We start from the raw sequence: 11,994 nt of genomic DNA on the forward strand, positions 1-11,994 counted from the left end.
TAAAATAATTAAATAGCCAAAATTTTTTAAAAAATAATTACTTCCCAAACGAGCCATTATTTGTTGGTTATTCGGACTTGGGGGTTATTTGGGAATCAAGATCCTCTCATTGAGTTCTCTCATTGACTTCTTACTTGCTGGGCTATTTGGCCCACTTTTAGGCCTAATTTCGATGATTCAAAACCGTTCACATTTTAAGATTTATTGAGTATATCATACCAGTAAAAAATCAAGTTGATCGGATATCAAAAACTACATGTTCCGATCATCAAACTGAAAACTATTTTTGAAAAAAAATTAATAAATAGTTTTCCAAACATAATAATTTTTAATATTCGATCAACATAATTTTTTATAAGTATGATATATTTAACAAATTTTAAAATATGAATAATTTTAAAATAACTCACCAAGTAAAAAGTTAAGGAGAGAACTTAAGGGGAGGTTGTTGATTCGTTATTTGGAATGCAATACAAAAATAAAAAATTTGTGGTCATTCGGATTGAGGGGTTATTTTGGGTACACTACACAAACGACGTCGGAATCCAAAACCAGTTGAATCGGAAGGTCCGGTCCGGGATATAAAGCCTTAAATTATATATTCGGAGTAGGAAAATCCCACACGCCGAGACGCTGTTGCCTGGAAGAGGGGAGAGAGAGAAGTACAAGCAAACCCTAACGTCTCAATCGAGCTCGCACGAGAGAGAGAGAGAGAGAGAGAGAGAGAAGTAAAGCAGCAAACCCTAGATTGATATCGGTGAGTGATTCGGCAGAGGAAGAAGAGCGGAGACTGAGAATTGAAAGATGGGGAAGAAGAAGAAGAGAGCGGTATCGAAGGTATGGTGCTATTACTGCGACAGAGAGTTCGATGATGAGAAGATATTGGTTCAGCACCAGAAAGCCAAGCACTTCAAGTGCCATGCCTGCCACAAAAAGCTCTCCACCGCTGGTGGCATGGTCATTCATGTCCTCCAGGTTCACAAGGAGTCCATCACCAAGTACAAATACTCTCTCTCTCTCTCTCTCTCTATATATATATATATGTTTTATAGATGTGCATAAGTGACCAAATTAATTGAAATTTGGAACCCCATTCCATGTTTATGATCTTTGTGCTTGTTCATGTTTGATTTGAGGATTTTTTTTTCTCTTCAATATGGCAAATTGATTAATTAAAGATTAAAAAGAAAAAAAAAATGAAGCTTGGGAGGAACTTATTATGCTGTTCCAGTTAAGATTAAAGAATGGTCTTGTTAGACCCTAGGTGTTTTTTCTTCGTTTTTTTTCTTAGGCAGAAAATTTCTATAGTTGTGTGTATGTGAATGGATATTTAACCATGAATCTTGCAAAAATATTTTGTAATTGGTTGTGGGACGAATTTATCTGTTTTCCCGCATATATTTTTTTGCTTATAAGATACTTTCTAGCATACATTTCCTTAAAATAAAATTAAAAAAAAAAGCATTTACAGAATCTTTTTGAGAAATAGACAGGCAATGATTTGTTATTTTCGTTATTAGCTTGCCATGTGGTAGAATGATATACAGATAATCTTGTGATGGGTTACTTTCCCATAAAAAATACATAAGTAATTATAGCAGTGAAATCTTGATATAATTTGAAAGAAACAAACGACAAGGTTCAGGTATTAATTGTGCGAGTTTGGTTGATAATAAATATCTAAAGTAGGGTCCTTACCTTCTATATTGCGTTGTAAAGTGGAATATTTGCCGTCAACTTTTTGTATTTACTTTAGTGTATTTACTTTAGTGGTCATCCTTTAATAAGAGGCATGTTTGCGATTCTGTGGTGAAAAGATTCAAAGAAATGTTTGGTCATTTGGAAGAGACAATATTTGTCAAAGGCGTAGGCTCACTTTAATTAAAAGCACTTTGACAAATTTTCTATCGTATTTTGTCCTTGTTCGCTATACCTTTTCATAACATTTATTTATATTCATCAAATTTTTTTTTGTATATATATATATGTGTACATACACGCCCCATAGGTGCTCCCAGTCGTCATCTCTTCTATGTGCCCCCACTCCCCTGCCCTTGGTCCCATCTGTGTTTCCATTTCTGCATTGTGCAACTAAGAGCTGGTAAAAATAGTATGAAAAAGTAATTGCTTTTCTAATAAAGTTTCTATAGATCATTTGTGTTGTTGTTGCAATGTTTTGTGTTATACTGACTTGCGATAATTTTCTTACAGGGTGCCAAATGCAAAACCTGGTAGAGAATCTACAGACATTGAAATATATGGAATGCAAGGAATCCCACCTGATGTCTTGGCAGCACATTATGGGGAGGAAGGTATAATTGTCGTGCAAGTGTCATCGTATCATTTTACCTTTTGCATTGTGTTTGTGATTGTATTCATATTTCTATATACTTAAAGCTAATCAAGAAGCTTGTTTTTGATCGGATCAACTTATTGGAGGTTGTCTTCATACTGCAGAGATTTAGATATTTGAAAATCAAGGGGATATAAAATTTTATATGTTTGATAAATCCAAGATCTTTTAAAATCTAGATCTTAAAGAATATTCTAGGAATGCCAAGTCAAGTTCATCTACGGTGTGGCATGTGGATGGCTTGAAACGTCAATTTCAGTTAACAGTGGCCAAGTTGACCGAACCGACTACCATCCCTATCTTAGCAGGTTTTGTTCACCCTGATTATGATGAGCTTGGTGATGGATTAGTCAGTGAAATTAGATGAGTATCTAATATAAACTTTTATTTTTCTTGTGTTTTATATCTATAGACACTTCAAATAAAAAGGATCCTTCCTTAATTCATTCTTTTCATGTTTTTGGATTAGTTTTATGAGTTCTTCTTGGGAAATTTTTTTGCAATTGATAACAGAGAAGAAAACTTGTATATTAATTAATCAAATGAGTACAAATATATAAGCTAATAGAATAAAATCCTAACAACCTAAAGGACTAAATTATCCTTAATGAATAATATAAATTACAATAATTCAAACCCCCCCCTCAAACTGAGGATGCGAGCGTAGAAAGCATCGGAAGTTTGCTAAGAAAAAAACGAAAACGAAAACGAAAACGAAATCGAAAACAAAAACGAGTAACAGTGCGAGTCTTCGTAAAAAAATCGGCCAACTGAAGAGAGGAATGACCAAAAGGAAGAGTAATAGTGCTAGTTTGAAGATGCTGTCTGACAAAGTGGCAATCTATTTCAACATGTTTGGTCTGCTCATGAAAGACTGAATTATAGACAATTTGGACAGCACTCTGATTATCACAATACAACGGAGTCGAATCAGAAAGAGAGACACCCATATCAAAAAAAGCCATCAAAGCCAAACGATCTCAGAAGGAACATGAGCCATGGCACGATACTCAGCCTCAGCGGTGGAATGAGCAACAATAGACTGTTTCTTATTCTTCCAAGATATGAGAGAATCGCCGAGGAAAACACAAAGATCAAAAGTGGATTTGAGATCAGAGATGTCATCTGCCCAATCAGCGTCAGCATAGTCATGAAGAGTCAAGTCTTAAGATTCTAATAATAGCAAACATTACAACAAAGTGCCACGAAGGTAGCGTAGAGTATGGAGTAAGGCAGCCTAGTGTGTGGAACGAGGAGCAAAAACAAACTGACTGAGAATGCGCACAACATAGAAGATATTCGAACGAGTAATGGTGAGATAAACAAGGCACCCAACTAACTCACGATACAAAGTGGGATCTTCAAGAGAAACGCCATCAGAAGCAGAAAACTTAGCATGCAACTCAAGAGGAGTGTCGACAATTTTGTCATCAATGAGATGGCACAAGAAAGAATATCACTGGCATATTTAGTTTGAGAGAGAGATACCCAGTAGGAGAAATAGCAACCTCATACCAAGAAAATACCGAAGAGACCTCAAATTCTTCATCTCGAACTCCTGAAACAACTGATGCTTAACTTCTTTAATAGTACTATAATCAGAGCCCGTGATGATCATATCATCCACATATAAGACAAGGAGAACAAGGCCAACAGAAGTACACCAAACAAAGAGCACAATCATGATGACTAGGGCGAAAACCAAGCTGAAGTGCAGCAGAGTGAAATCGCTCATACCAAGCACGAGGAGACTACTTGAGACCATATAGAGCACAGCGAAGACGACAAACAACACTAGGAGGGTGAGAGTGACTCGGTGGAGGGCGTATATACACTTCTTCAGCAAGATATCGATTCAGAAAAGCATTTTTGACATCTAGTTGAAACAAAGGGCAGTGATGGGCAGCAGCAACAGAGATAAGAGTGCGAACAATAGTTATCTTGGCAACGGGAGCAAAAGTTTTATTGTAATCAATCCCATACTCTTGAGAAAAGCTCTGGGCAACCAAACGAGCTTTGTACATTTCCAAAGAACCATCAAAAAGGATTTTGACCTTATAGACCCATTTACAGCCTACAACATTCTTGTCAGCAGGTAATGGAACCAAATCCCAAGTCTAAGTGTTAGCCAAAGCAGTTAACTCGTCATTCATGGCAGCAATCCAATTGGGATCATGACAAGCTTTTTTGTAGGACCTGGGCTCAAAATAAGTATGAAGACAAGAAAAAAAAGACTGATAGGAAAGGGAAAAACATGTATTACCAAAATCATACTAGTTCGGAGGATGACGGTCTCACTTTGGAAAGTGATGTGCAAGAGGAGCGGGATCCAAAGAAACAGCTAGAGGGACAGTAGAGCTAGAGACAAGCGAGCTTGGAAATGCTTTGCGGCGCTGATAAACAAGAAGAGGAGCAGGGGAAGCGGGAGTTGGAGAGGAAGTATTTGGCGAGATATTAGGAGTGCTCGTAAGAGGCAAAGTAGAGACCTCAAGATCAAAAACAAACTCATCGGGAGAAACGTCAGGAGGAAATGGGTCAACGTGAACCAATTCATCATTGGTAATAGGGACATGGGTGGAAGGTATAGTGTAGTAGGATAGTTTTTCTAAAAAAGTGACATGCCTAGACACATAGCTTTTTGGTGGCAGGATCATAGCACCGATAATCTTTCTGATTAATGTCATACTCTAAAAAGACACATTGGACACAACGAGAACTAAGCTTAGAGCGCTCCCGTTTAGGAAAGAGCACAAAGCATGCAGAACTGAAAATACGAAGAAGAGAATAATTGGGAATAACACCCAAAAGACGCTCATACAAAGATGAGTCTGAGAGAAAAGGAGTAGGCATTCGATTGAGAAGATATGCAATAGTGAGCACAGCTTCTCCCCAGAAAACAGAAGGGACAAAAGACGAGAGCAACAAAGAGTGAGCTGTATCAAGGAGATGGCGATGTTTGCACTCAGCTTGTCCATTTTAGGTAGGAGTGTCAGAACACGAAGATTGATGAATAGTGTCATGAGTTGCTAAAAACTCCTCAAACTCAAACAAGTAATACTCATCTCCTAAATCAGAGCGGAGAACTTTAATGGTGGTGAAAAACTGAGTGTGAATCATGGAGTGAAAATTAGAATATATTTTGTAAAAATCAGATTTTCGAGTCATCAAATAAGCTCAGGTAAACCGATGGTAATCATCCACGAAAGACACATAATATTGCGAACCACCCTTGGTAACTATAAAGGGAGGATCCCAAACATCAGTATGAATCAATTGAAAAGGAGAAGATGAAATAGAACTACTTTTATTAAAAGGAAGAGCAGACATTTTAGCTAGTTTACAACCACGACACTCAGAAATATCATTAATGGAAAAATTGCCTAAATGTCTGGATTGAACTATCATCCTCAAACGATCACTCACAGATGACCTAACCTAGAATGCTAAATATAAAATAAAGAAGACTTACTGTTTAAACAAAAAGAAGACACTTCTGGAGGAATATGTAAGCTGTCCAAGATATATAGTTCTCCAATTCTGTGCCTGATCCCAATTTGCCTCTTGGATACTCGATCCTGCACAACACAATGAGAAGAAGAGAAAACAACATCAAAATCGGAATCAGATAATTGACTAATAGAAATAAGACTAAGTGAGAGGTGAGGCACATAAAATACAAGAGAAAGAGACAAATGGGAAGAGGAAATAGAACAAATAGAGTGTATACGCATAGAAGAATCATTAACAGTAGCAATAGTGATAGATGAAGGAGAGACACAATTACTGAGGAGAGATGCAACAGGGGTCATATGATGTCAACAACCAGAATAAAAAATCCACGAAGTGTGGATATTATCTGAAGAGGATGAGCCAGACAAACCTAACTGAGTAGTCACAGCGGAGGCTTGGGACGAAAGATTTGGATTGGCTACCATGAAGACTTGAACTGCTCAAACATAGACTGCATATTAGAAGACGGACCATTCTTAGGAACTGGTGTAGAAAAGGTGGCAGATGAGGGAGATCCCGAAGATGTCGGCTTAGAGGATGGTGGACTAGATGAACGACCCTTGGGCTGCAAAAGTTTAGGACAAACATGTTTCCAATGGCCTTTCTAATGACAGAAGTTGTACTCATTCATGGAAACCCGAGGCTTGGGCTTATTAGTAACCTGAAATAAAGGAGAAGGTGGGGTGGGCAAGAGCTGAGGAGTGGCAAAAACTAACTGGGAAGCAGGAGCACCATGGGCCACTTTAAAATGAGTTTCTTCTGTAATAAGCTCACGGACAGCACCATCCACAGAAGGCAAGAGAGAACGATGAAGAATAGCTCCCCGAAGTGGCTCAAATTGATCATGAAGGGCCATAAGAAATTGAACAAGACGTTGCTTCTCCCTATACTTGGTATAGTTGTCAAGTAACTGCAAATCTGATGGTTCCATCAAAGCAAGCTGATCCCAATAAGTAGTCATCTCATTGTAGAACTCTTGAATGGACTTATCTTTTTGACTAGCACTGCAAATAGACATCTCAAGTTCATATTGTTTTGCAAAGTTAGACTCAAGGTACATAGTTTTCAAACAGTCCCAAACTTGTTTAGAAGTAGAATACTTGGAAAAATTCATACCAATGGTAGTTTGAATTGAATTATGAAACCAAGTAAGAATTTGTGTATTTTCTTTATCTCATTTAGCAACATCGGCCTCAGTTTCTTGGGATTTTGTAGGTCTAATAGGCACACCAATAACATAGTTTCACATGCCTTTACCCATTAGAAATATTTTCGTTACATGAGACCAGTAAGAGTAATTGATACCCATCTAATTTAGTGGTGATAGCTTGCAATTTATCATCAGTCATAGTGCTATAATTAAGCAACACAGTAAAATAAAAGCAGAATGACTATTCGATAACAACAGTTGCTATTACTATAATTAAAGAACCAGTTAGGTCAAACTTGTAATAACCAGAGTTATGACCCAATCACCCTCAAATATCAATCAGAGAGAGAGCCAAGGCAAAGAAGAGAGAGAGAGAGAGAGAGAGAGAGAGAGAGAGAGCCTAAAACCAAAAGTCGAAGTCGATTTCAGGGTTTGGAACGAGATCAAGCATCAAGGTTAGACCTTACTTTGATTGTGTGAACTAGAGGGAGAGACAGAGAGATCACCAATCAGAGTCACACAGAGGAATCGATCGAACTAGAGGTAGAGAGCTTTGATCGAACCAGATGAACCAGTTGAGGGATTGAAACAGGTTGAAGAACACTCGGTTGTGTGAGACACACAACCTAGGTCTCCGACGCAACCTAGAGATCAGAACCAGCAACCAGGAAGAGCGTAGTGCTTCGAAGTGCGATGAAGAGAATAGAGAACCCCAGCGAAGGCCTTGTGAAGAGAGAGAAAGGGGCTGCGATGGTCGATGATGACCTGGGAAAGGTATGCCAGTGTTTGGAACCTTGCTCTGATACCATGATAACAGAGAAGAAAACTTGTATATTGATTAATCAAATGAGTACAAATATATAAGCTAATAGAATCAAACCCTAACAACTTAAAGGACTAAACTATCCTCAATGAATAATATAAACTGTAATAATTCACAGCAATCACCTTTACTTATATGCTATTATGGATCATGTTGGATGTGACAAAAGGTTGACCAACTCTTGATTTTTTTTTTCTATATATATGTATATATTACCGTGAGTTTGAATTTTAAAATTTCCATTTTTTTATTCAACTTTCGGGTAATTTTGGATTTTAGAATGTGAGTGAAAATTATTTGGAATTTAAACTACTGGGTAGTGTTTATGATAAATTTTTAATTGAATGAGGGGTTGTTAGGTTTTTGGCTACACAGTTATAAACCTGCCCAAATTCTATGTGTACTACTTTGAGGTTGCACCACTCAAAATAGAAAATGCTATGTAATGTTGATCAAAACACAAGATTTCCAAATCAATTCCTTGTGGTTGTTTGGACTCCTTTAAATTGTGTGAATAAAGTCCCTCAAGAATTTAGTAATTTTGTTGTGTATGAAGAACCCCTTTGATCTGTGAAATCTTGGGATGCCACATCTCCAATAGATGCTACATCATCAAAAATTATATACAGGAATTATTTATTCCACCATTCTTCGATGACTACTTGAAGATGTGGCTGTGAAGTGAAGTCCCACATTACCTGAGTACTAAAGTAATATTAAGCATATGAGCGTGAGGACACTCTCACCTTAATAGTTAGCTTTTGGGGTGAGTTTTACCCAAGATCGTGTAACATAGTATCAGAGCCAGAGTACTGAAGGATGGGTAGGGTGCATGTCCCTGGTCCACACGTTGCAAGTGCTGCCGAGTGAGCACGCTAGGCGTGAGGGAGGGTGTGAAGCGAAGTCCCACATCACCTAAATACTAAAGTATATTAAGCATATAAGTGTGAGGGCACCCTCACCTTAATAGCTAGCTTTTGGGAGTGAGTTCTACCCAAGATTGTGTAACACTGGCTTCTCTTGGGCTTTTGATGTTAATAAGAGAGCCAAAATTTTTTGTTCTGCTGGCAAAACTTGTTTTGACTTTAAAAGTGGTCTTTTTGCATTTGAGATGTATTGAGCCATGGATTTAGCATCATTTGTCTTCCTTTTGTTCTTTTATCTTATTTTTTGATATGCATTCTTCGTTCACACTATTTTCTTTGTATTTTTTCTTTATGTAATTATATACAGAAACTGGTGATGCAATAATAGTACTTCTCACTTCTTGCAGCGTTCTTTTTAATCTAATATTGACTTATTACCTAATTCATATGAATTGCAAGCTTACCTCTTTAGGAAATGTGGGGAGGAGATGTTTACATGTGTTATGGGTCTTATGATATTCATCCATATCAATGTGGTGACATAATGATCACTGTTACTTTTTTTGGCAGAAGATGATGTCCCATCGAAATTGGCCAAAGTTGAGATTCCTTCATCTGTTCCACCAGGATCATTAGGCGCTGGGTTTCCTCCTCCGTCAACTTTAGGCACAATGCAGCCAATGTATGTTTTCTATTTTTGTTTTAAGTTCTTCTTGATTCCCTCTGTAGAACATCGGTTTTTCAAAAAATTATATGTTTCGGTGCCAAATATTCTAAGCATTCTGGATTTGTCTACTTTGCTGATTTAATTGACTGGTTTGTTCTGAATTCTTTCCGTAGAGTAGAAAGAATAATTTGTCTTCTCATCTATATGCGACTGCCATTCTTTTTAGATGTCGAATTTCAATAATTTACGCACATAAGTGAACCTTTTCTTACCGTGATTTTTCTTCATTGCTTTGGTGCAGTTACAATCCTGCTTTAATGGTGCGTCCTCCTGGTTGGCCGGTTCCACCTCGTCCCCAACCTTGGTTCCCACCATTGGGATCAATTCAACCACCTCTATTTCCTGTGCAGAATATGAGGCCTTCCGTGCCACCTGCTACATCGCCTGCATTTCAAATGTCTTTGCCGATCGCTCCGCCAGGACTGCCTCCGGCCCCCCCTATTCCTGTATCTCAACCATTGTTTCCTGTTGTTGCCAATAACAATATACCTACTTCCAGTTCACCATTTTCTCCACCTATGCTTTCAGCAAGTATTCCATTAAGCTCTCCTATAGAACTCAAAAGCTCAATTGACACAAACAACAATTCGTTTGTGGCAAGTAATTACCACACACCTGGGATATCAGTCAATTCACATTCATACGCTTCTGGTCCAAATACTGGCGGCCCATCAATTGGACCACCTCCTGTAATTGCAAACAAAATTCCTGCTACCCAGCCAGCCACAAATGAGGTCTATTTAGTTTGGGATGATGAGGCAATGTCGATGGTTAGTTTTTCCCATCTCTCTCTCTCTCTCTCTCTGTCTCCCGGATGCATCTTTTTTACCTGACCTACTGAATTTTGAAACTTGGTATTTGCAGGAGGAAAGAAGAATGTCTCTGCTAAAGTATCAGGTGCATGATGAAACTAGCCAGGTAAGTCATAAGTACCTCTTATTTTTCTTTCAAATGGGAATGGAGTTGCTTTGCGCATCTGATAGCCATATGGGTAGGTGTTACCTTCCACGTTTTCAGATTTCGTTATTTACGCATTTTACATGATTTTAAAGGTACTACATCTTCTATTCACTTTAAAAACAATTTTAATAATACACTGCGCTAAGAATATATGTGCCTTCCAGTCAAATTTGTTTTTGACTTTCGACTCCAATGTTTGACGGGTCTTTCTTTATCTTTTCCTACCCGGTAAGCAATCGTACCAATTTTGTGGCCATCAAAGATGCAACTAGGTATTTACGTTATCTTTGCTTTTAGTTAGTAATTATATTTCTGACAAGCTTGCTGCGATCAACTCGAGGATGCTCTGATCTAGCATTGTACTCCGTTAAGAACAGTGTATGTATTTGCTCTTTAGAATTTTTCTTCATTCATTGTTGTATATTCTCGCTATGCTTGATTTTGAAGTGTGAGGGTTATCTTCATTCCAATTCCAGTATTATTATAATGATCGAACAGTGAATTCAAAGTTGGCCCAGGTCAGCTTCTTTTGCAAAGTTTGGTATCTATTGGATAGAAGCAAAAGCTTTGTAATACTTTAATATATGGTTCTTTGTCGTGAATTTTTTATGTACATATTTTTTAACGGGTTTGTTTTAATTTTCTGTTTTGTGGTTGAACGTTCCAGATGAGCTCAATTGATGCAGCTATCGACAGAAGGATATTGGAAAGCCGGCTTGCTGGCCGAATGGCTTTCTAGATTGGCCAGTGCCCATTTCTGCAAGACTTGAATCTCTCTCTGGATGTGAATGAAGGCCTTTAAATGTGGTGGAATTTATTTATTTCAAATAGCAAGTCCGGGTTTTAGTATGTTACATTTTCTTCAAAAGAGATGGGATGTTGGACTGCATTCTTTCAACCATTTGGTAACAAGTGTGGAGGCGGCGGTAGTGGCAGCGAAGAAAAGATATTTGTTTCATTTTCATGGGATTTTGTAATTTGGTAGGATTTGTGAGGGTATTACATTGAGTTTTGTATTTTAGAATTCTTTAGCCCCCAAAAAAAGTACTGAAACTTTGATATACTTTGTTTTATTATTAACAAAGTTTTTATATTTGCCAAAAAAACAAGGAAAAAGGTTGTGAGCCCTTTTGAAGTTGATGTGTGTGATATATATGCTATAAGTGAAAAAAGTGAGTGAATTTTGAGTACTCTTGTGACATAATATTTTAAAATTATAAGATTATATGGTGTCACATAGGTTTTATGTAGAAGAGCAAGAAAAATTGAGGCTACTGCTATTTTTAATTTTATTTCTACAAAAAAAAAAAAAAAAAATTAAATTAACACATATTTATGTAAGGTATATTTTTGTTTGGCAATAGGATTAAGATTTTTTTTTGCATGGCAAATAAAAAAATATATATATTTAAATAATTTTATATATACATAGATAGTATATATATATATTTTTAATTCTCTTATATAGTGCATAAGGGCCCCACTGCTAGTTTATAATAAAAGAAACAATCAAGTAAAGATAATTTCTTGCTAATTAAGACAGCAAATAAAAATGGGAAATGGTATGTTCAAATTTGGATATTAAAAAAAGGACAATGAATTTTT

At 37.1% G+C, this 11,994-nt stretch overlaps 1 protein-coding gene across 4 annotated transcripts; it reads left to right on the top strand.

The window, feature by feature from the left end:
- The first annotated feature begins 423 nt into the window (after positions 1–423).
- Positions 424–11,505, top strand: LOC114318282 (protein SUPPRESSOR OF FRI 4). 4 transcript variants are annotated; one of them, XM_082886069.1, is made up of 6 exons: positions 424–998; positions 2,212–2,312; positions 9,276–9,384; positions 9,671–10,199; positions 10,294–10,347; positions 11,057–11,505. In XM_082886069.1, exons 1-6 carry the CDS (start codon positions 805–807, stop codon positions 11,126–11,128), a joined length of 1,059 nt encoding a protein of 352 aa, XP_082742195.1. In that variant the 5' UTR covers positions 424–804; the 3' UTR covers positions 11,129–11,505. The 4 variants fall into 4 exon arrangements, with proteins under 4 accessions (XP_082742195.1, XP_028120933.2, XP_028120931.2 ...); XM_028265132.2 differs by having other exon boundaries at positions 439–998; positions 9,273–9,384; XM_028265130.2 differs by having other exon boundaries at positions 463–998; positions 9,273–9,384; positions 10,294–11,505.
- The last annotated feature ends 489 nt before the right edge of the window (positions 11,506–11,994 follow it).

This window comes from Camellia sinensis, chromosome 9 (assembly GCF_055761805.1).
Source record: "Camellia sinensis isolate YWXY chromosome 9, ASM5576180v1, whole genome shotgun sequence".
Lineage (NCBI taxonomy): Eukaryota > Viridiplantae > Streptophyta > Magnoliopsida > Ericales > Theaceae > Camellia > Camellia sinensis.